The 26590-nt window shown below is 33.2% G+C and overlaps 1 protein-coding gene across 3 annotated transcripts in view; it reads right to left on the reverse strand.

Moving 5' to 3' along the window:
* FSTL5 (follistatin like 5) overlaps nt 1–26590 on the reverse strand; it is a gene marked incomplete at both ends in the record, with an annotated part of 758080 nt that overhangs the window by 148852 nt on the left and 582638 nt on the right. For all 3 annotated transcript variants that reach the window (XM_080697087.1, XM_080697086.1, XM_080697085.1), the window contains 2 exons: nt 6472–6606; nt 12593–12754. In XM_080697087.1, the coding sequence (XP_080553213.1) occupies nt 6472–6606; nt 12593–12754 (297 nt within the window). The remainder of the gene's footprint in view (nt 1–6471; nt 6607–12592; nt 12755–26590) is intronic.

The following is a 26590-nucleotide window of genomic DNA, read 5'->3' on the forward strand; positions in this document are numbered from 1 at the left end:
TTTAAAATAGTCAAATAGAGTCAGGCATGGTGGCGCATGCTTATAATCTCAGTACTTGGTAGGCTATGACAGGAGTATCGCACAGGTTCGAAGCCAACCTCAGGTACTTAGTGAGGCTCTCAGCAATTTAGTGAGACTCTGTTTCCAAATAAAATATAAAATAGGTCTGGGAGTGTAGCCTGGATGTAGAAGGCCTCTGGATCAAATCTCAGTACCACAAAATAAAGTAAAAAAAATGACATTCATGTGTCATTGAAATTTTGGGGTATAAGTAAATAACTTTATCCTGTTTTTTAGATACCTGTGTGTTTGCAGGGCATGGTAGCACATGCTTGTAATCCCAGTGCTTGGGAGACTGAAACAGGAGGATCGCACAGGTTTGAAGCCAGCCTCAGCTACTTAGTGAGGCTCTCAGAAACTTAATGAGACCCTGTTTCCAAATAAAGTATAAAATAGGTCTGGGAGTATAGCCCAGAGGTAAAAAAAAAAAAAAAAAAAAAAAAAACCTGGATTCCACCCCTCGTACCACCAAAAATAATAAATAAATGAAGTAAATAAATAAAAAATCTGTGTTGCAAGTTATAATTATTGCAATTTAATAATAGTAACATGTACACACTGCATATTTACAGTCTATTTAATAAATAATCTTAAATAATCATGTAATAATGTTGCAGAATTTAACCAACTTAAAATACTTCTTTTTAAATGTGACTCATGTTAAATATCCCATAGAAAGACTAAAACCAAGAATTGCAAGACATTCTAAAAAATGGAAAGAGAGGAAGATGGTAAAAAATATATTTCATCATAACGCATTATAAAGCTATAGTGACTGACAAATTATCAATGGAACAGAGAAGAGCTCAAGACAAACTTATACCATGTTTGAAAACATTGTGACCTTGTATTATGGTTGATCTATTCTGTAGAAAATAGCTCTGTTTTTACAGTTGATAAATTAATAGCGGTATTAGTTTATCAAAGTTAATTCTAAAGTAAGAATTTCTGAAATGGTCTAATATTTCCAATGGTAATACTGTTTGCAATAATGATAAAAAAAGAAAGACATATACACTATAATATATTTATTGTAATAGACTTAGAATATATTTTACATCATATTCCAATATTCTAAAAAAGCTAGATTAATCATATTTCTTACTAAAATCCTGGTAAAATTGATAAAATATGTGTTCAGTGCCTAATGTATCTAGTAGCTTAAGAGCATTCTATTGCAGTCAATGTTTATATCACTTTTCATATATTTTAACCTTGAATATGAACTATTTTCATCTAAGAATCGATTCTCCTTGGGAAGGCAAATAGGTCAGGTGCTTATGCTATGTACAAGATGTTTTAAAATAAGTAACATATTAACTCTGCCTAAACCTGCTTCATATCATATTTTCCTACTCCTCATTATAAGCATCACACATCATCTATGACTAATTTTCACTGTTCTTTACATTTAAATCCTACCTGCATAACAGTCCATTGAGTCTGAGTTACCCAACTTTACCCCTAAAATTATCATGGTGTATATTATTTGAAAACTTTTTTTGTATTTCAATTTGTCACATGAGAAAACTTCCTGTGAGGTCTGATGATGAAATTGGGCACTGTAACTAAAAGTTTTCCAATTCAATGATTAGGGTAGAAGCAAAACACAGACTTGGAGCTATATGATGGTTTGCATGAATTATCCTCTCAACAGCATCATATTGTTGGAAAATGTAGTATAAGAAAAAAAGTGACTGATACTACTCTAGTTGAACTATTCTGTAAAAACCAGTTTTATGATTATTATGAAGACATAGCTAAGTATGTTTATGTTACTTAGCATGGAACTTACAAATCTTTTCCCAGTTATACTGTCAATATGAGATTCAATACCTCTCCTTTTTGCATCTTTCACAAACATAACAGAAGAAAAAAACACAGTGGAGAAATTTTAAAACATGGTAAGAATATAAACTGAGTAAAGGGAAACTACTGTACAGCTTTTCCTTTGACTGTGGTAGAAATAAACTAAGACAAGGGATTGTGATCTTTACTTAAATATAGTAATATTTTCTCTAAGGGAAGAATATATGTTCCTATCAGCTGAGTCAATTTTTATGAAGATAAACAGTATTTAATACCTCTATGCATAAAATAAATGTTTATTCACACTTCTACATTTATATTTATCTTTGTTTTAATGTAGCTATAGTCTACCTGTTTTTCTATATTCATCGTTTCATTTGAAAACTCCAATTCCCAGCATTTACTAGGATTTTCAGATATTTATTTAAAACCATTGCCTATGTTTCCAGAAAGGAAAAAGAAACTATTTTTTTCAGATAATATGAAAGAACTACTTACTGTCAATCCATCTTTTTGATAAGGGTTTTATATGCAATATCTGAACAAAAATCACTTAGTATTCATTGAATATTACAGATAATGATATCAAAGCTCAGAGACGCTAGGTACTAGTCCCAAATCACAGAGCTGTTATGTGATTCCAATCGACAACTTACTGTAAAATTTATATTTTTCTATTTTTTCCGAATGCTTTTCTGATTATATTGAATTCTATTATGACTAAAAGGTAAATTACTTAAATTATTTTTGTGTCCTTTGGCTAGTCATTTGTTTTAATATGTGCAAATATAAAGTTACCACTGAAGGTCTGTGAATAGCTCTTTAGTCTTCCTTGAAAATATCTGTCAAAAAGAAATATGCAAAAGCTAGGGAGAAATGGGTAACAGGAGGAACTCTAGATGAAGAAGGAGATCCTATGGAGGAGCAAATAAAGCAACCTAACTGAGGGGATGGGAGGGGGGTAAGAGGACAACTCTCTAAAGCACAGGATGTACTTAAACATGTCAACGTCAGTCACAAAGCCAAGCATGGGAAAGGAGGGATGTGGAGGGAATGGGGTGGGGATCAGGTACGGGCTAATTGGATGATGTGTGCAAGTCTTTTATCTCATTAAGATGTATGACTACAATGCACCAATAAAAAATTAAGAAAAAAAGAAATGTGCCAAGTATAGATAATATTGGTATCTGTTGGAGAAGTTCTAGAAGAGAATACAGAGTAATCCTTATGATGGGGACTGCAAAATGTTATACTTTTTCCCTAATGTGATCTCTATCAGATTTCATTTTAGTTTTGTTATACAGAATTTTAACAATTACTCAGTAATAGAAAAACTACATAGAAAACATCTTTTATCACAGGAAAATTATTAATTTTTAGGTTTCATCTTTTGGAGCATGAGGAGTTGCTAGAAATCAAACCAGGTCCTGGTGAAGGCTAAGCACGGGTTTTACCACTGAGCCACACCCCTAACTACACAATTTCAGTTTTTACATTTTTGTTGCTATTAATACTCTCTTTGGCTTATTTATCTAGCATTGTTCTAATTTTAATTATACTTTCTATAAATGGGTAGCTTTATAGCAATGATACATATGATAATTTTTAATTACTAGTATAGTAAGTACTACAACAAGAAAATAGAAAACTTAAGGGCATTTACTTGTATCAGAAGTAAAGTTCATCATATACTGATGTAAATAAAATTACTTACAATTTCTATAATGGATTAGAATATAAACTAAATTTTGAATCCTTGAGAATTTTGGGTTAACAGTGAAATCTATTAGTCTTAACTTTTGTTTGTTGATCAATCACATAATTGTATATACAAGTAATATCTGTGAATATATTATTTTCAGACTTAGGAGAGATAACATCAAATCTTTCACTTTCACTGTTTCTTTCTTATAAAGTGATTTTGAAAGTTTCATAAATATATATGTCATAAATTAGATCTGGAATGTTCCCCCAAAGGCTCATGTGTTGAATATGTGTCCCCAGTGCATAAATGGGAAGGAAGCAATAGGGCTCTTGGGAAGTAATCGCATCATGAAGACTGACCTCATCAACAGATCAATCCACTGATTGGTTAATAATGTAATGGTATTTGGGGGAGGTGGTAAGAACCGTCAGAGGCGAGGCCTCTTTTAGGAAGTAGGTCAATGAAGGAGTAGGTCTTTGAAAAATGCATCTTGTCTCCTGCTCCTCCCTCCCTCTCTACTTCCTGGCTTGGATTAGTTGCACAGACTTGCTCTACCATGCCATTCCTGTTCTACCTTGCCTCAGGCCCAAAGCAATGAAACTTCAGGCTATAGATATAAACCCCTAAAACTATGAGAAAAAATATTTTCTCCTTTAAGTTGTTTATATCAGGTATTTTGGTCAAATCAATGAAAAGCCTATTAGCACAACAGAGTAAGATTCTGCACTGGTACCTCTCATAAAAATATAACCTCTGAGTTTAATAGAGAAATGTTAATATATAATCTCATAAACTAGTTAAAGTATATCATTTTTGACCCATAAGAGTTTAAAACAATAAGTAAAGTGAGTTAAGATGAAAACATGATTTCAGAAATTGTTTATAAATAATATTTATATGTAGATTTGTAAATAAAATTTTATTAAACCTTCCCTTAAATTTTCCTGAATTTACATGCTGAAAGTTCTGTGTTTAATTGATTGAAGAAACTCTAGCTAATTGATTTAGTTTTATATGTAGGGTAATATTTTTTAAATATATAATAAAAATTAAAAGAAAGCCAGAATAGCATTAAATTAACGTGTTTTACTAACATCCTAATAAAAGACAAAGGAAACTGTAGTTTTCAATTACTTGTTACTTAAAATTGCTTTTAGCAGAAAATGATTTGTTAAATTTGTATTATTAGAAATACATAAAGGAAATAAAGGAAGTATTATTGACCTTATTTAGATAATTAAAACAGCTTTACTTTTCTTTTTCTGTTGTAACACTTTTGGTTTTTATTTTTCTTTCATTAGTAGGCATGGAACCTGGTGCATTCATCCTCTGATCTATACCCCCACCTCTACTTTTTATTCTTTATTTTGAAAAAAGGTCTCACTAAGTTGCAGAAGGCCTCACTAAGTAGCTGAGGCTGTCTGCACACCTGGATCCTCCTGTCTCAGCCTCCCATGTACTGGGATTAGAGGTGTGTGCCACCAGGCCTGCCTTAAATATTTTCTTTTAAGGATGCTTGTCCTAACCAGACAAAATTAAGTGAAAGTAGGTGAAACCTAGGTAAGTTCCGTATCATATCATTAGATCCACTCATTTCTGTGTGCACAACTGATTTAAGAATACATAAAAAGTCTCCTGGGACAATATTTTAACCTTATTCAGAATCTGACTTGAATGACATGAGTCTGCCAAGAATGTCCCAACATAGTAGAAACCTTAGACAACTTACTGTGAAATATTTAAGAAAATCAACCCAAAGAGCAGAGAGCAAAAGGAAAAGTCATCCAAAGTATAACCAGTTTTATAAACCACATACACTAGCACATGTGTAATCCAGAGGAAGAAACTGTCTGTTTGCCTACAGAGTTCAACTGATAAACACTACCGTATAAATTTGAGTTCTAGGCAATTCAGCTGTAATAAAAATAATCTATCTTTAGCTTCCTCAGCCCATCCATATCCATGGATTTCACAGTAAAAGTGTAAATTAAAAAACAGAAGGAAAAATTTTAAAAGACATTACTTTTTTATATAACATCAGGAGAATATCAAAAGGCATGTACGACATTGAGAAAGAATTTCTAGCACAAAACCAAGATGACCACAGAATGTGTGTGTGCTAGGCACTGAGTTTGAGGGAGGTAGTGACTGCCGTGTCTGCTGCACAGATGTGTTGCCGCAGAACCACTGGGACAGGACTAATGCAACTAAGAGATGAAGGAAGATGTGACTTTATTCGACCTATGGGATACAATTTGTAAATAATTGAGGCTCTCGGATTCCCCAATTACTGTTTCAGAGAGGAAATGGGCAAGAGATTAAAACTCTCCTCTGAGCAAATGAGGAAAAAAAGTAACCAAAACATCTCATGCACACTTGCGAAAGAAAATTGCTCTAACAGTAAAAATTTCACAAGTTTTTAAAAAATAATTCCATCTACTTTTAGTATTTTAAGATCTTATCCTTCCCACATTAAAAAGAAGTGTTGTTTGTTTGTTTGTTTGTTTGTTTGTTTTGAGGGTCTGGGGATGGAACTCAGAGGCATTTGACCCCCTAACCTATTTTTTTTTTTTTTATTCTTTATTTTGAAACAGGGTCTCACTAAGTTGCGAATGGCCTCACTCAGTAGCTGAGGCTGTCAGCGAACCATGATCTTCCCGTCTCAGCCTCCTGAATGCTGGCCACCATGCCTGGCTAAAAATAAGAGTTTTTTTTTTTTTTTTAATGCATTAAGCATTTCAGTTTTCTGACACCTTGGTTTTGTAAAAAAAAAAAAAAAAAAAAAAAAGCTGCAAAAGAATACACTTTGAATGAGCTATAAAATTGAGTATGGTGTGTGTGTGTGTGTGTGTGTGTGTGTGTGTCTATTTGCATTTGTGTCTGTGTTCAATACATACGGGTCTTTCTAGCAGAATCTTCCACAAAAAGAGAAGAGATGTCTTCATCCACTCCTGCTTCATTTTTCGCTATACAAGTGTATGCACCCGTATCTTCATACCGCACGTTGCTTATGTGAACCTCACTGCCATTTGCTGAAAACAGAAGGCGAATGCAACTTGTAAACTACGATTTCAGTTTTGGTACAGCACTTTCTGATTACACAGTGAAACCGTTCTCTTAGCTTGTCCTAATTAAACCATTTCCTTTCTACTTCCATACTTTGGAGGCATGCCCAATTACTCCAGAAGCACTCAAGCGCTTTGTAAACTGTGATCTTTCTATTATTGAGAGCCTAATGCTCTGTATCAAATTCACACAAGGTATATTTTATACCATTTTCTGTTGCCCATGCTGCATATTAAGTATTGGCAACCAAAATTATATTTACTGATTGATTTATAATATCTGGAACCTACTTATTCCTAAACTTTATAGAAATTTAAACAATAGTAATTTTCCTTTGCAGAAAAACATTCATTAAAAGAATGTCACAAAATACTAAATTATCTGTATCATGAAAGTATACTATTTTCATTAATAATTTTATCACTGAATTCTTATAATATTTCTAGAATTATTAGGGAAGGAGGGCAGAAAAGCAGTAACACATAATTGCCTATAACACTTTCAGTTTTTGATAGAAATTTACTTAAAATAAAATATAAGCTGAAAATTGGTAGAATTAAAGTGAGACCAAAAGGTTAAGGGAGTCATGAATACAACTTTCAAATCTTGGTGAGACAATATTTTAAGCAAATCCTTGAATAAAGAATTGCACTCCTCAATATGCAAATCAGGGTATAATTAATCATTTACTATATACTGGCAATATCCCAGGTACTTTCACATATCTTATTCCTTAATCATCTCAAATAATATTTAATTATCAGATGAGGGTTCTTTAATTCTTAGTATAAACACACAAGTCACTCAACTCTAAGGATAAGGACTGGACATTTATCACATTTGCCTCTAAGATGTGGGGGGTGTATTGTAATCATTTGTTTAGTTTCCCTTCCATTTCCTTCCTTTCCGTTTTCTTTTCCTTCCTTCTTTCCTTCCTGTTTCTGCTCATGTACATGTCTGTGGGCTTCTCTCTGTGTGTTTTGTGCATGTATATTCCATGTTATCCAATCGTAAGAATATCATATACAGAAGGTGGGAGGCATCACAAACAACATGACTGAATTTGGGAAAAGCTGGTAGAAAATCAATGGGAAAGAGCTTAAAGGCTGGTAGGCCAGACAGGATGTGAGTTAAATAGGAAGAGATAATGAGTGTTTGAGGAAGAATAATTATTTGAATCACTTGAACTTTCACAACCAGAATTGGCAGATTTTTGTTTTTTGTTCTGCTGCAAAAAGTCATATAGTAAATATTTTAGGCTTTGTGGGCCATACAGTTTCTGTGACAATTACTTATGTCTGCTATAGCAGAATTAAAGCAACCAGATACAATGTTTGTAAAAACTAAGTGTGGCTGTCTTCTAAAACCAAAACACAAAAGAAAAGAAAAAAATCAACTTTTTATTTATAAGAATTGACAGCTGTTTAAATTTGGTCTGTGAGTCTTGGTTTTTAGAGACTTCTCTAAATGTTAGAGAGTAATAACTGTATTTAAGGATGGATTGGCCTCTTGTTTTACATAAAATACCTTTCCTTTGAAGACACAAACATTTATCCAAGAATCTCTAGATTTTTGTTTAAACTTTCAATCAATTTATTCCTTCTTCATTTTTCAATATTCTAATGTATTCTGCAAATCATTGTCTTTCCCTCTTTTCCTATACAATCTAACATTTTTCTAGATGTTTTCCACTCTATTGCTAGAACTATCAATTCCTTTATTTATCTTCCTGACACATCTGCCTTACTTACCTCCAGAACTAGAATATTATAACCTATCCATGCACTGCTGTCTCTGTACTTAGGCAAGCCTATGGCATAAGAAAGGTTACAATTTCCAAACTCAGCTTTCATTGGTAGGACACTCGTTGCCACTTAGCACTTATATCACTTGACATTTGAAGGTAGATTATCAGTTAGTACAGTAGCTTTTCGTATATTATCTCACTATGACTTCAGATATTTACTTTTTTTTTTTTTTTTTTGGTGGTACTGGGGTTCCTGGAAGCCCTTCTACCTCCGGGCTACACTCCCAGACCTATTTTTTACATTTTTATTTGGAAACAGGGTCTCCTAAGCCAGCACGTGCAGCTGGCTTCGAACCTGCGCGATCCTCCTGTCTCTGCCTCCCAAGCACGGGGATTACAAGCGTGCGCCACCACGCCCGGCGATATTTACTTTTTGACTGATGTTTTTAACTGTAATACCTAACTTGTCACTATAAACAAGTGATCTTGCTTTTGATATCATGAAATGAAGAGAAATGATCAGAAACTCCAAACTTTAGATTATTTTTCCCTCCCTTCCTTCACTCCTTCCTCCTTTCCTTCCTTTTTTTCCTTTCAGTTTATTTATGTGGTGCTGGGTAGGTATTTAACCCAGAGTCATTCTACCTTTGAGCTATGCTCCCAGCACAATTTATTTTTTATTTTGAAATTGGGAATCACTAAGTTGTAGAAGGCCTCACAAAATTGCAAAAGCTGGCTGTCTCAACCTCCCAAGCACTGGCACTACAAACATGTACCACCATGCGCACCTACCTTTATTTCTCAAAGAAAATTTTCTGTTTCTTTTTTGATTCTATGACTTTTTCTCCACCCTTTCTCTCTATAGATAGTTCTCCAAATAGGTCGATTATCTAAGAAGAAATAGTCCTAACCTTCCCCATCAGCAGTTTCTACCTGTTAATTTTTCTTTCTCCTAAAATCTGTAAAAATATTTAATGCTTGCTGCCTCTTTATTTTCTAACTCCATTGAAAGCTAATTGCTACTGAGCCATAAGAACAAGCTGATCACGTAATAATAAACACATCCTAATGAATTTATTTGACCTTTTATGCATTCTAACATTGCTGAACTCCTTCCACATTTCTAATGTTCTTTTATTTTCTTCTGTAGTATCTATCACTTGGTCTCCTGAGTCATTGCTGCTTTTTAGTATCCTTGTACTATTTATCTTAATTTGCATGTTAACAAAACATTTGTGCTTTGGGGGATTTCAGTTTTCCCTATTCACACATTATCTTATACATTGCCATAATTGTCCAATTAGTATTTAGATTTAGACCTCACAGACAAAATGAGTGAGTGGATAATTAATAGCCATAGTATCGCCGGGTGTGGTGGCGCATGCTTGTAATCAAGTACTTGGGAAGCTGAGACAGGAGGATCCAGGTGTGCAGACAGCCTCAGCTACTTAGTGAGGCTCTCAGCAACTTAATGAGACCCTGTTTCCACACAAAACATAAGTCTGGGAGTGTAGCACAGAGGTAGATGGCCCCTGGGTTCTATCATCCCCAGTACCACACACAAAAAAATAGCCATAGTATCTAACTGTAGTCAGTTTATCATAATATACACAATGTGTACACAGGTTTTACTCTTAGGTTGTCTTCCTACTCTAAATTTTTTGTCATAATCTTTCAAAAATTTTACCATATTTAATATTGGCAACAACTTTTTTGCAAGGGCCCACACTCTTTCAAAATATGATATGCTTGTATAATATAATTTATTGCTCTTTTTATCAGAGACAAAGACAGAGATTTACTTCAAAAAAGCGAGATATACATATTTAAGGGAAAATGCAGGTAATTTCAAGACAGAGGACACTTGGGGTTTTTTCAGTACTTCTTTTATAGGGGAACCCCATATACAGGGTGGGTAGAGATGTAAGGTAAGGATGGGGTGTCTGGTCTTTTGTTTTGAATCTTCAGGTTTCAACCATTTTATTGGTGAGGCTTGACTTATGGTCAGACTTTTCTGGGAGGGAACTATTGTTTGCTAAGTATCTCAGTAATTTCAGGTGGGAAGATAGGTTATTATTATTAAAAAGTGTAGGCACATCGAATAACTTTGCCTAAGAAAAGAACAGGCCAGATAGGTCATTATGATTAAAAATGTGGCCTACTAAAGGCTTTTGCCTAAAAATGAGCAGACTCTGTAAGGAGCTAGAGATGACAAAATCAGAAACCACTTTGGACATTTGTGTGTGTGTGGTACTGAGGATGGAATCCAGGTGCATTCTACCTCCGAGTTACACCCCCAGCCCTAATTTTTATTCTTTATTTTGAAAGAATATCTCAGTGAGTTGCAAAAGGCCTTAGTAAGTAGCTGAGGCTATCTGCAAAACGTGATCCTCCTGTCCGTCCTCCCAAATGCTAGGATTTTAAGCTTGCACCACCAAACCCAGTTACCACTTAAACTTTTTAAATTTAGTTTCTGTTAATCAGATCAATTTTCTTTGTTTAGACTGTAAACAGAAATAAGCTATAGTGTAAATGAATAAATCTGTCAATATATTAACATATTGATTTCTAGGATCCATTTTTGTTAAGTTAATGAATATTTCAAACTTGACACTATTGACTTGCAAAAAATATTTAAAAATTTATGAAGCTTTATTAAAAGGTCCACTAATCAAAGTTACTAATAAGCCGAGCATGGTTGCACACACTTGTAATCCCAGCATGCATTCGGGAGGCTAAGACTGAAGGATCGCAGTTTGAGGACAGTCTCCTCTACTTAGTGAGGCCCTCTGCAACTTAGTGAGACTCTGTTTCAAAATAAAGAATAAAAAATAGGGCAGGGGGTGTAGCTTTGAGGTCGAATGCCCCTGGGTTCCATCTCCAGACCCATACACAAAAAAGTTACTAATAAAAAGTGAGTAATGAAATAATAATAGTAATATGATGTGCTTATAGAAATGGACAATTTAACTAAATAGACACTACACAAAAGAAGAAATGCAAATGGCCAATAAATACACAAAAAATGTTCCAACATCATAAGCAATGGGGAGATGCAAATTAAACACTGAGTTTTCACTTAACCCCAATTAAATGGCAATCCAGCTATACCACTCCTGGTCTTTCCAAAGGGATTGAAATAAAAATATTACAGTAATATATGCATATTTGTGTATATAGAAGCATGATTCATAATAGACAAGATATGGAACCAACCCAGATGTCCATCAACATATAAATAGATCGCAAAATTATGGGATATACACATAATATTATTCTACTCAGCAATAAATATAAACAAAATTAAATCTTTTTCAGGAAAATAAATGGACTTAGAGAATATTAAGTAAAATTAGTCAATCACAGAAAGTAAAGAATCATGCATTTTCTCTTTTGTGGGGAAGATAAGGAATAATTGGAATACCAGACGGATTTTAAATAATGGAGGAGAAACTCCAGTGGAGCCAGGGAAGCAGTCTAGGGGAGGGTATACATGTGTGTGGAGGCTTAGATTTATGTATTTCTTTAATATAATCAATATACATGAACTGCTTTGACACTAGTCAAATTATTTCACCTTACAAAAATTATCTCTATTTTTATCTTCTACCTACTTGTGATTATTTGTAATATTTATAATAATTAATCATATATACATAGCAAAATATTAAATTTTTCACAATATTTATATGTATACAAAAATTAAATAAGTTTTTAACTAAAATAATGAAAATGTGAAACATACTAGATAATTTAGTATTTTTATATTTTCATTTACAAACTATGTTGGAAAATATTTACTAAATTTTTATATTATGAAACTCTCTACAACACATATTTTAATTTATTACTTAAATATTTAAGAAGAAACTTCAAAAATGCATTTATATGAAGAGAGAAAATTATTCTGTCCAACATATCTGCTATAATTCACAAGTATCCAAAAGCTATACAATTTAGTATGTTAATTATCACCAAAATAATGACATAATTAATCATTATGACAAGGCTATTAGTTAATACATTAAAAATATTAAAAGATTCTTCCAAATCAGTCATAGCTTTAACTTATCTCATATTCATGACACTGTTGCCATTAAGACTCACTTCTTTTTCCCAAATAATATAAAACATGTTATAAATTTTAGCATAAAAATTCTGCATAAGCACTAAAGAGAGAAAAAAAAAAAGGAAGTAAAAGGTACCTTGGAGTGTGAGTTGTTTGGACAGCTTTGGTGTAATATCAATTCCATTCTTGAGCCAGCCAAGCTGAGGGTTTGGGATGCCCTCTGCATGACATCTAAGACTTGCTGTTACTCCAGGTTCTCTAGCCTGACTCTCTGGATACACTCGAATGACTGGAGGAACTAAGAGAAAGAAGTGAAAAAGAAAATGAATTAGAAACCTGCATTCACTATTTGATTTTCCAAAACAAATAAAAAATGCAATATGAGAAACTACAAAATACCTATCTTAATTATTTGCCTATGTCTACATGCCTTAGTTTACAATTATCATTATCCACTAAAACATACCAGTGTTACTTAGAGAAAAGTAATTTTGGGAAGAATGAAGATTCTAGATTAAAAAAATAACTAATAAAAAGTCATGATAACTAAATGCAGTAAGCCCAAATTATTCCTGAGCTAGGAAAAATGAGCTATAGAACATAATATTGGAAAAATAACAAACTTTGAATTTGGAGTTTGTTTTAAACAAACAGATTGTATTAATATTACACTTTTTGGTATGACAATTACATTTTGATTATATAAAATAATTTCCTTTAGAAGCATTAATTTAATTAGTAGTTAAAAATATATGAAACTTCTGGGAGTGGTGGCACATGCTGAGACAGGAGGATTGAGATTCGTGGATAGCCTCAGCTACTTAGTGAGGCCCTTTGTGACCCAGAGAGACCCTGTTGCAAAATAAAAAATAAAAAATAGGGCTGGGAGTATAACTCGGAGGTAGAATGCCCTTGGATTCCATCCCCAGTAATGGAAAAAGTATGTATGAAACTAATTCTAATGAACAGACTTAAAATCACTGATATTAACAATGAGACTACTAAAACATAGCATAATTCCTAAGTGAAGATAGAATTAATAAATAAAAGTAGGATCTATTTCACGTGACAACTTCCTACTTCCAATAATTGCAAAGTGACTCTGACTGATTCCAAACACTTACTTTTAAATGCAACTCAAATTCCTTGAAAATTTGACCAAAAGCATTTCTGAAAACATGTGTAATTTAGGAATATAATGAAGAATAGCATAAGTAGCGTACAAGAGAAGCCTCAAAGCTTGTGGAAGAAAATTACAACTTTTTCTTTTTTTTTTTTTTTTTGGTGGTACTGGGGGTGGAACTCAGAGGCTTTCTACCTCTGGGCTATACTCCCAGACCTTTTTTTATATTTTATTTGGAAACAGGGTCTCACTAAGTAGCTGAGGCTGGATCTGAACCTGTGCAATCCTCCTGTTTCAGCCTCCCAAGCGCTGGGATTACAAGTGTGCGCCACCACTCCTGGCTGAAAATTACAACTGTTTCTGACTGAAGAATATTTCCCAGCACATGAGAGGATTCTCACAGTAAGAGATGACTATCAGTCAAATGCTCCTTCTTTCTCAATTAAACACACACACACACACACACACACACACACACACACACACACAGAGTCACACATGGTTTAACAAGGAGACTATGTTCTCAGAAATAATTATATGTGTACTTTTGATGCAAATATCATAAAGTGTACTTACACAAGCTAAGATGGGTACACATTCACTAGGAGATATAATTTTATAAAACTGCTGTCATATAAGTTTTTATAATTGAGTAAAATGAGAACTTTTGAAAGGTTTTATTTATTTAACTACTTATTAATTCAGTGTGTATCTCTTGAAGGTCTGGTTCTGTTCCTGCATTGAATAATATACACTGGTTCATCTCATCTACCCCAAAGCAATCTGTAAACATCTAGGCAGCTCGAAATATTTATTATATACAACCATTGTCATGTATTTGGGGATCAGATGAGAGAAAAGGTCTTTTGGTAGGCTGAAGAAAATGAGGTTAGTACTGTGTCTTCACAGTAATTCTGAAAGGCTGAGACAAAGTCACCAGCCTTTCTCTAAACGGGATCAGTGGATATATAGCTTTGAAGCAACCAGGAAATATTTAAAGATTCAAACCAGTATTTCTGGTACCGGTTTTGTGCCAGGCAGAAGAGAACAAAATTCCTCACTTGAAGAACTTTTATCTTAATTTATCTAATAATTCCTAAGATGATTTATGACTCAAAATTTTGAAAATACAACAAAATATTCTAAGGCTCTACTAAAAAAAAAAACAATATCACATCACTAAAAACAACGTTTAACTGAAATAAAACCATAACAGTTTATCAACTGAAATGATAATACACTCATATATGTTTAATATACTTGAGTTAGTGGCTGAAATAGAAATAATAATCAAGTTGGAAATTTATAAAATATGATATTGAAGCCAAAATGAATCAACTGGAAAAGCTAGAAATATTTTAAAAACAGATAGTGACATAAATTATAAAGCCAATCTTGTATTTCCTTCAGAATTGGATACAGCTGAAAAAAAAACACTAGCAATTAAGAGATTTAGTCATAAATTAGAGTACAGAGATATGGAAAAATTTAAAATACAAATGATATAAATATTTGAAGAGATGAATACTATAATGTTTTCAGGACTATGTAGGACATCAAATTCCTGGTTTTAAAGGCCCAAAACCTCAAAGAAAAACTATTTTTAAGATTGCATTTATAGATTATAGTGAAACTATAGATGATTATAGAAGGAAAGAAACCATAGAAAACAAAATGACACAACAAGAAATGAAAGTTGGATTGAGAGCTACATTTTATAGAAGCACTATAAACTAAAGAGAGAATGCTTTCTGTGTGTTTGTGGTACTGGGGATTGGATGCAGGGACATTCTGCCTTTGAGTTATACCCCAAGCCCGATTATTTATTCTCTATTTTGAATAGAGTCTAAGTTGCAGAAAGTCTCAATAAGTAACTGAGGCTAGCTATGAAACTGTGATCCTTCTGTCTCCGCATCCCAAGTATTGGAATTACAAGCATGTGGCACAATGCCTGGCTTTAAAGAGAGTATCATAGACAACTTCATAACAATGAATGACTTTTTTTTTTTTTTTGAAGCACTGTGGTTGCAACTTAGGGGCCTTCTAGCTTCAACCTATACCCCCAGCCCAATTTTTTTTATTCTTGTTTGAAACAAGTTCTTACTAAGTTGTAGAGGGCCTCATTAAGTAGCTGAGGTTGTCTGAGAATCCACAATCCTCCTGTCTCAACCTCCTGAATGCTGGGATTACAAGTGTATGCCACCACACCTGACTCATTTTTCTTTCCTAAGGAAGATAAGCTAAATGGAACTTATATAAACAAAATCTAAAAACACAAGCTTCTAGTAGAACCTACACAAAAAGTCATACAAATTTAAAAAAATCTATTATTAAAATAATTCAATGATCAGTCAAGCGTGGTGGCACACACTTCTAATCCCAGCATTTGGGAGGCTGAGACAGGAGGATCCAGGGTTGTGGCGAGCCTCTACTTAGTGAGACCCTGTGCAACTCAGGGAGACCCTGATCCAAAATAAGAAATAAAAAATAAAGCTGGGGGTGTAGCTTGGAGGTAGAATGCCCCTGGGTTCCATCCCACATACCAAATAATAATAATAATAATAATAATAATAATAATAATTATTATTATTATTATTATTATTATTATTAAATGAAAATTGTAGAACTTTACCAAAATAAAGAAGTAACACCAATCTTATATAAACTAGTTTGTAGGGGAGGATATTTCTATGGTAGCACTAAAATCTCTATAAATTTTTGCTGGGTATTTTGGTGCAAGGTAATCCTAACACTTGGGAAGCTGAGACAGGAGGATCACATATTCACAGCCAGCCTAAGCTATTTAGTGAGACCCTGTTTTAAAATAAAGAATAAAAATAGGGCTAGAGGTGTAGTTTGGAGGTAGAATGCACCCAGTTCCAGACACAGAGAAAAAAAGTCGATTCTCCTGTCTTTAAAAAGTAGAGACTAATTCTCCTCACCTTACTGGCCTGGACTTAGTGACACACTGCTAAGGGCCAGAATATGGCAAAAGATGATACAAGATGATGCAACATGAGGTCATAAAATTTTCAGTAATTTTCTTTACTTTTATGGTCTTACCTTCCATAGTTTCACTTACTCATATTCAACTATGATCTTTTTAAATGGAAAGTTGCTAAAACAATTTTAAACAGTTAATAATTGGATGATCTAAATAATGCAGTGAACTATCATGTGATCCCATTTATTCCATTCAGGATACAAATCATCCTTTGCCCAGTGCATTTATATGTGTATTTGTATTTTCTCCAGCTGTTAGTCATCTCCTAGCCATCATGACTATCAATTGACTGATGGTAACTCTGTGTTTTATATATAGAGTTCAGTACTAACAGTGGTTTTGGGCATCCTCTAAGGATTTTAGGTTATATCTCCTCCATAAAAGGAGGGCTACATGTCGTATGGATAGGAATGGGTCCTTTATCTTTGCTCTAGGAGAAGTCAGCTGCTTTGTCATAATGATATTCAATCAACCTTGTAAAAATGTCCATTTGTTAAAAGATAGTGAAGCCCCATGACAACAGACAGAAAAAAAATGTCTTCCTACCAATGGCCACATGAGGGAGCCATTTTGAAAGCAGGTCCACAAATTCCATTCAAACTCTCAGAGGACTGCAGTTCTTGCCAAAAAAAAAAAAAAAATTTTTTTCAATACTGAGAACGGAATCCAGGGGCATTCTACTTCAAAGATATAACTCCAGTCCTATTTTTTATGCTTTATTTTGAAACAGGGTCTCACTGAGTTGCAAAGAGCCTAAGTAGTTGAGGCTGTCCATGAACCTGGATCCTCCTATCTCAGCCTCCTAAATGCTGGGATTACAAGCATGTGGCACCAAGCCTAGCTCAGTTCTTGCAAATTTGATTCCAACCTCAAAACAGACCTTTTACTATTCCTACACTGCTAAGCCATTCTCAACTTATTTTATTATCTTCTTTTTTTTCTTTTTCGGGTTTGGGGAGGGAACCCAGAGGCATTCGACCTCAGAGCTACACCACTACACCTTCTGCTTTATTTTTTATTCTTTATTTTGAAACAGGGTCTCACTAAGTTACAGAGGGCCTCACTAAGTAGCTGAGGCTGTACACAAACCATGATCCTTCAGATTCAGCCTCCCGAATACTGGGATTACAAGCATGTGCCACCACACCCGGCTTTTATTATCATTTCTGTTTATTATCCTGTTTGATTTTATATAAGGTCTCTTATATCATGCAATAATAAATAAATATTTATTTATTTATTTATTTATATGTGTTTATTTTGCATATATTTCTGGGGATTGAACCCCAGGGCATTCTACCTCCAATGTACACCCCATTCCTATTTTTATTCTTTATTTTAAAACATTGTCTCACTAAATTGTGGAGGACTCATTAAGTTGCTTAGGCTGGCCACAAACCCAGATTCTCCTGTCTCAGTCTCCCAAGTAATGGGATTACAAGCATGTGCCACCATACCTGTTTTTTAAATTTTTAAATTTTTAAATTTTTATGTGGAACATATTGAAAATGGCATACATTCAGACTGTGGTTGGTGCCCTCTCCTACTCCTGCTTCCCCTTGCTGACCTCCCAAAACTGAGTGTCCAGGTTAACTACACTACAAACGTTTACACATATTTGAATGTAGCTCCTTCATTAATCAACTTCAGCCTTCTTCCACTCCTACCCTTTCCTTCTATCTTTGCTGAGGTTCCCCCTCCATTATCTGGAGTCCCTCTGGTATTCCAAATACTCCCTAGTTTGGGCATATTAGAGAAAACGTATGACCCTTCTCTTTCTGTGCTTGGCTGATCTCACTTAACATAATGCTCTCCAGGTCTTTTCATCTTCTTACGAATGACATATTTTTGTTCTTTATAGCTGAGTAGAATTCCATTGTGTGTATTTCCCATAATTTTGCAATCCATTCATCTGTTGATAGAGACCTAGTTTGGTTCAATATTTTGACTATTAAATATTGTGCAACTTTGAACATGATTATGCATATGTTACTGTAGTTCTTTCCCTTTGGAAAGATATCCAGGAGTGGTTTAACTGGATAATATGGTGGATCCATTTCCAATTTTCTAAGGAATCGCCACACTGATCTCCATAGTGACTGAAAAACTTTGCACTCTCACAAACAGTGTAAAAGAGTTCCTCTTTCCCCACATCCTCGCCAGCACTTGTTGTTATTTGATTTCTTTATGCTTGACACTCTGATTGGGGTTAGATGCAATCTCAGTTTAGTTTTGATTTGCATCTCCCTGATAGCTAATGATGTTGAACATCTTTTCATGTAACTATTGGCCATTTGTATCTCTTCTTTTGTGAAGTGTCTATTCATTTCAGTTGTTCATTTCTTGATTGGCTTATTTGTTTTGCTAGTATAGAGTCATTTGAGCTCTTTGTATATTCTGGATATAAGTCCTCTATCAGAGTAGTGGCTGGTAAATATCTTCTTCCATTCTGTAGCCTTTCTCTTTAGGTTCTTGATGGTTTCCTTTGATGAGAAGAAACTTTTGAGTATGATGCCATCCCACTTGTTAATTCTTGTCATAACTTATTATGCAGAATAGATAACTATAAAATTTTGAGTATTCTTATAAGGCCAACATAAGCTTGCTAAGAAATCTATCCAGGACACTATAAGAGTAAGTAATTATTGGTCAATATCAGTCATAAAATTGTACAAAATTATGTAACATAGCATTATTCAAGCAAATTCATTGTGATATTGAAATTAAAACATATGTAATATATTGGGTATATGATAGAAATTAAAAAATTGCTTACCAAAATTTACCACATAAGAAATTTAAAGAAGCAAAGATTTATAATTTTTTCAAAAGCTGCAGAAAAGTCTTATATTTTAGGAAAATAAAAAGAAATATTTTCTAGTTATGATAAATGTATCTTAAGTATCTGCATATGGCATTGTTGAGTAACTTAAAATACCAAAGACTCTATACATGAACTGTGAAAAATGAATGAATCAGAGTCCAACGTGGTGGCACAGGCTTGTAATCCCAGCATTTGGAAAGCTAAGACAGAAGGATCAAGGTCACAGACAGCGTCAGCTACTTAACGAGGCCCTTTTCAACTAAGTGAGATCCTGTTTTAAAATAAGAATAAAATATAAATTTGAAGGTAGAATGCCTTTGGGTTCCATGCCCAGTACCACACACACACACACACACACACACACACACACACACACAATGAATGAATACATTTGCATTGTACAAGTTTCAGATTTGTAAATGTGAGTAACATTTAAAATATTTTAATATTTGACAATATAGTAATAAATACATCAAATGTCTATGCAAAACAAATGTTCAAGTTGCTTGTAATAATATTCTAAAATAATGAGAAAAACACGAAGTAAGGTTTAAATAAATTGAAGAACAAATAAACCATTCAGTAATATTTCCTCTAGTCATCATTATATTGATTTTATCAATCATAAGTTCTTTTTTTCTTTATCATTCTTCAGGATCAAATGTATCTCTATATAAACCTTCTAAATATAGATTACATATGAGCCATAGACCATCTATAATTTTATTGGTACTTCCTACAGAAAAACTTTTCAAATAAGATGTTTAACTTTTATGAGCATTTATTACTGCTTTTTATTGAAACAATTATAATTAGATGGAAATAAAAACATGGAAAATAATTTTTGGCATATTAAACCTTGATACTCAGATAAATGTTTCTTAAAGTATTCTTATATGTGTTTCATTTTGTCTGTTGTTATTAAGTGATGGTTTGAAACATAGACCTGATTGATAAGTGATTGGAATAACAACTGTTTAACCTCAGTGACAAGCTACGCATTTAAAAGTAGGTTATTTTTCCCGGGATACATATTATGAAATATAAATGAGGATTGATGGCAGTCTGAATTAAAAAGTCAATAATCCCCCAGAGAACCTTCCACATCATTTTGTTGCAGTCATTTTAGTTAGGAAGTGCACTTTATGAACTTGCCTTTTTCTTTCTATTGGCAAGGCCTGAAAAAAGAAACTGATGGAGACCACCAAAGAGTTTCTACATTGGATGTAGAATCCAATGTGCATGAAAATCTTTAAATAAGTTTCTGATATTTCATGCAAAAGGTGATGTTTAAGGGTAAGTTTCTATAGACTGAATATTTTCTAACTATAGCTGACATTTTGCTAAAATAACTAGGGAATTGCTTTCAACTGAAACCGTTTATTCTGGTTGACTATTTGATTTGAAGAAATAAAGTAAAATAATATCAATATTATTACATCAATAATATTATAAAATTATAAAATAATGTAACATATATATGTATACAAACATTAAATATTTACAATTGCATATTACTAAAATTCACTATACAAAACATAATCAAATGTTTTTATTATTTAAAATGAAGAGATGCAAAAGAATGTATACTATAATTTTACTTCTCAATTACAATAAACAAAGGATAAAAATTAGAGTTTTTTATTTTTGTAGGCAATGTCACCCACACCTGGCTGTTTACTTTTAAATTTTAAGAGAATGTACAAATATTCATTGAGCCATTTCCCAGTGCAGCATGTTGTGCTGGTAATTTTCTACATTACATGCTGAGTGAGTGCTGAGTTTGAAATTAGCCAAATGAAGCACTAAAGAAACTGCATTCCTAGTCTGACTTGAATCCTCTGGTTCCATGAAACAAATGTCTTCAAGAAGTTTCTACTGACTACTCGGCATACACATTTCAATTCTGAATTAAATCTTTAGCTACATTCTAAAAGGCAAATGAGAGATATTTGAAATTTGTAAAAGTGTAAAACTCAAATAACTTGGTAAAATTATAGAACTTTTGTGAGGTATTAACTTATCTTAAATAGATGTAATTTTTGAAGAGAATTGATCTATTCTCTGTTGTTTGGTTAAAATAAATGTTTTATATTTAAAAATTATACCTCTCTAATGAAATTTTATTTAGCTTATGTAAATGTTCTTAGAGCATAAAATGATAATAATCAGATACTGTATATAGATGACATGTTGCCCTAAAAATACATAAAACAAATACCTTTTAAAGAGTTATTGAAATTTTAAAATGGATATAGCATTCTGATACTTTAAAAATCAGAAATCAAAAACAGTAGAAAGGCTAAGAAAATAATTTACAATTAGCATAATTATATTTACTTAGGTCTTCCTGGAAACTTTTATGTCTATATGGAACCACTGTCAACATTTATCAACTCAAAGTATTAATGTATTTAATAATGATAATAGGCACAAAACTGTAAAAGCAGCTGGGAATATTTCCCAGAGGCCCAAAACTACGTTATTGTATTACAATAGATCAGAGCTATTTTTTTATATTTGGAAAGAACGAATATAATTCTTTCAATCTCATTATCTTTCTAATCTAATATTAGAAAGTGGCCAATGAGGAAAGAGCATCTCTATAATATAAGCCCTGCTTTTCTTACCCTTATCCTGTCACATTGGGATCTTTTGCTAGAAATTGCACTATTGTCAGACAGTATGGAAACAGTATAGCCTGGATGCTTGGAAGGCTGATTTTAATCAAAGGCAAAGATCACTGACCCAATACAGTGACTTTATTCTAACTGAAAACAAAATGAATTTAAGGTGAATAGTCAGGTCACTGGTAAGTAAACAATGAAGCTCTGGGTATTTTTTTTTCTTCATTTTCTTGATGCCATTATCTTGTATTCTTTTGAAGAATTCTATCTTGGCTCTTCCACAAATTATTCACACAGCTGCAACTGTTAGGAAAGATTCTGAGAAAGCTTGAGGGTAGGAATATAAATGTCTCTGAAGCACTGCTGACTCGCAGCAGCATCTGGTTGTTATGTTTGTGTTATGACTTCCTCTGTCGTTAAAGCAACTTCCCTATGAAAAATTACAGACTGAGTTTAATAAATATTTTAAATGCTACTGAGCTTGTCCAATGCCTTTTGTCTCTGACATTATTAAAGCAATCAATTTCTCTTTAACTTTGTCCCAAAGCAGTCTTTTTATATTCATGACTTTTGCATTGCCTGTTGTCAATATTATAAAATTTCGTGACCGCATTATTGCAGTCTTCATGAAAGTATAAGGGCTGTACCAAATGTTGAGTCAAAATATAAATTAAGAGCAACATACCTATGGTCATAAACTTTTATGAGTTTTTTTTTTTGGCTCCCCTATTTATCCTATACTATTGTGAGAAATAACAATCTTTTAAACTTTTTTGAAAGATCTAATTCATCTCTGTTTAATTTACTTAGTTCCATTCTACTAATTCTTCAAGGTTTGACCTTTTAAATCCTCATTTGAAAATATAAAAAATACCAGTTTCAGAAATGAGTATCTAAAGGACACATATATCACAAAGGCATTCAAGATAATATTTAAGATTTTGCTTCTCTAAACCTATAGAAAAGTAAACAAAAAGGTAAATAAATTAAAGAAATAAAATGAATTAACTGAAGAAATAAATTGAAGGTAAATTAAAGACAAAAAGCATAGTTTAGCATACAGTGTGAAGCTTTGGTTGTTATTATTAGTTGTTTTTAATGTAATTTCACTTAGTCTTTATGTAATTTTACTTAATATGTACATGATTTCACTTAATATATACATGATTTAATGTATATATGATTTAATAACAAATTATTTATTGGACATATTTGGTAGATATAGTAACTCATTCTCAAACCAGAAAATTTGAATATATCTCTCACACTCCTATGTTCTAAAGTATAAAATACAAAATTCTGTGTCTTGATTTCTTCATTTGTAAAATCTGGAACCTTCTCTTATTGTTTGGAACCTATGTGTCTCCCAAAGGCCCATTTGCTAAAGGGTTGAACTCCGGCCTGTGGCCCCACACAGAGGTGGTGGCAACTTTAGGAGGTGAGGCCTAAGGGAAGGTCATGAGGTCACTGAGGGACTCCTCTGAAGGAGTATTGGAGCACTGGCCATCTTCATCTTCGTTTGGCTCCCCAGCCACCATGAGATGCTTGGCTCCACTGTGATGTATTCTGCCAATCTAGGGCCAAGGGAACATGCCAAGTGACAGTAGACAAGTGTGGGGAACAGTTTTAAGCCTAAAAAATACTTATAGCCTTTTCCTTGCTTTGGCAGAAGACTACTTTTCCTGAGGAAATTGAAGACAGTGACCTCAATGCCCCTTCTGATCTCTTTTGCTTCCTCTTTTACCACACTTTTTGCTTGCTTTGCTTAACAGTTGAAGACTGCCTGAATGAGGAAGCTGAAGACAGTAAACTCTGGGTCTTGCAAAACTGACAGATAACATTTATCTTCTAAAGCATTTCTAACCCAGTGCTCTACTCCTTAGCCAGAGACAATTAGTGAGTTGATGACCCAGCCTTAATTGTGTAAAGCTGTAATAAGCTGGATTTTGCTTAGGGAATTTGGAGCTTTTGCCTTCTCCCCTCTCACCTCTTTGAGACAAAGAATAATGTCTCAAGAGCATCTTGTCATGGTGTACTTCTGTGCCTTGCTGGTGCAGAATTTATTTCTTTTAAGTTGTTTTTCTAAGGCATCTTGTCAAAGTGATGGAAAGTTGACTAGCATACCTTCTTAGGCATAAATGTTTTATTTTTTTATTTTTTAATTTTTTATTTTTTTGGTGGTACTGGGGTTCCTGGAAGCCCTCCTTCCTCCGGGCTACACTCCCAGACCTATTTTATATTTTTGAAACAGGGTCTCTTACGCCAGCACGGCTGGCTTCGAACCTGCGCGATCCTCCTGTCTCCGCCTCCCAAGCGCGGGGATTACAAGCGTGCGCCACCACGCCCGGCTAGGCGTAAATGTTTTAAAGAAAACAGTTTATGCCAAGTTTCCAGCCCTCTGTATCATTAGCAAAATGCTAGGCATTGCACTCATACCTTTACATTTTAGAATCATTTTGTTATTTTTGTTAGCTTAACAAAAAGAATGGCACAAGTGGTTAATTTCCTTCATTAATATCAACTTATTAGCAAAAATTGACTTTTTAGATTTAAGAATGGAAAGTGCCAAAGCCCATTAATAGGAAAGAAAATAAAAACAGGAAAGAAAGCTTTAATTGATTAGCAATAGCTACAGAGACCTAAAAAAGGGAAGCAAATGTTTGACATATATTTTTCAAACCAATTTAGTGTTCAAGATGAAAGGTAACCCTATCTAAATATGAAATACGACTAGATTTATTCAGAGTTGTTTCAAAATGATTTCTGAACAGATAAAATTCATTTTATGAGTTCTTTCTTAACATTGCATCTCACTAGTAAGTATACATATGTCTTATATTCAAGTATTTTGGTTGTGCAAATAGGAAGTAATTAATACAATTGAATTAGTTATGGTTTAAAAAGATAGAGACAACATGTATCTTTAAATATTATTTTACAATGCATGACAAATATATATGATTCTAAACAGTGTTACCCATAACTAACTTTCTTTTTCTTTCTTCTTTCTTTCTTTCTTTCTTTCTTTCTTTCTTTCTTTCTTTCTTTCTTTCTTTCTTCATTTTTTCTTGTGTGTGTGTGTGTGTGTGTGTGTGTGTGTGTGTGTGTGTGTATGTGCGTGCACGTACGCGCGCTAGGTACTGAAGATTGAACCCAGGGGCATTCTACCTTCAAGCTACATTCCCAGACCTTTTTACTTTTTTGTTTATTTATTTTGAAATAGGGTTTTGTTAGGTGCTAAACCTCACTACATTGCTGACGCTGTTCTTGAACCTGTGATCTGCCTGTCTCAGCCTTCCAAGTACTTAGATTCCAGGTGTGATCCATCACACTTAGCTGCTCATACCCCTACTCTTTCTTTCTTCTTTCTTTTTCTTTTTTCCTTTCTTTCTTTCTTTCTTTCTTTCTTTCTTTCTTTCTTTCTTGTCTTTTCTTGTCTTTTTTAATTTTGCAAAACTAGGTATCTAGGTATTCTATCTCTGAGCTACAACCCAGTTCTATTTTTCTTTATTTTGAAATAGGGTCTCATTAAGAGCTGAGGCGGGCTATGAATCTGCAATTCTCCTGTCTCAGTCTACTAAATACTGGGATTACAACCAGGCCCGGCAATGCTCATAACTTTTTATAAAGCTAGTTCTTTCTTTTGCTAGCCTTATCTTCCTAGATTGTGAAGAAATTAAAGAATGTTAACAGCATGTAAGACTAAAATATAAAACACTGTGTGTTAAACAGGATTACTCATGAGGCTGATTTTAGGTTACAACCTGTGACTGACTGATTATGTAATTTGGAGAAACTCTTACTTTTAAAATGAACATTAAAATAAAATAATATGTGTAATACTTAAAAATATAAGATGTCATGCAGAAAATATTAAATCATGAAATAATTGATGCTGATATTGATCTTTCCAATTGAGCAATCAATTAAAATTACTAATATTAAGTAATTTTGTTCTGAGAATCTTACTGCACACTAATTAAAAGAAAAACACCACCTGAAAAATTTTGGAGGTTAAATTAATTTATATTTGTACAGATTAAGTTACTCTATAATTTTAAGAAGAAATAATTTTTATTATGAATCAAACTCAACATAAAGAAATATTTTACACTATTAATTCATTTTAGAACAGTTTTGTATAAGTCGACATTTTGACATTTATAAATATGATTCCCAATTCTAGAATAAAATTTTTTTCTATTTATTTATTCTTCCTTTTTATATATTTAATTATTAATTAATTGATTTATTACCACTGGTGTACTCTAGCCATACATCTTAATGGGATACAAGATACGAAATGGTAGAGGCATACATGCACGCATCACTCATTTAACTCTTCCCTAATTCCCACCCCATTTCCTCCCCCTTCCTCCTCAGAAATTATAAATGCATATTTGTACTTAGGACTAGCTTTAGTATTATTGTAGTAAATGTGTATAGATATCTAATTTGAAAAGAAATTCTTGAATAAGTCTGCAGAAAGTTTTGTTTGAACAAGTATCACTTATCTATAGTTCAATCAGTATTCACTTAAAAAATCCTCAAATTAT

Source organism: Muscardinus avellanarius (assembly GCF_963383645.1).
Source record: "Muscardinus avellanarius genome assembly, chromosome: 6".
Lineage (NCBI taxonomy): Eukaryota > Metazoa > Chordata > Mammalia > Rodentia > Gliridae > Muscardinus > Muscardinus avellanarius.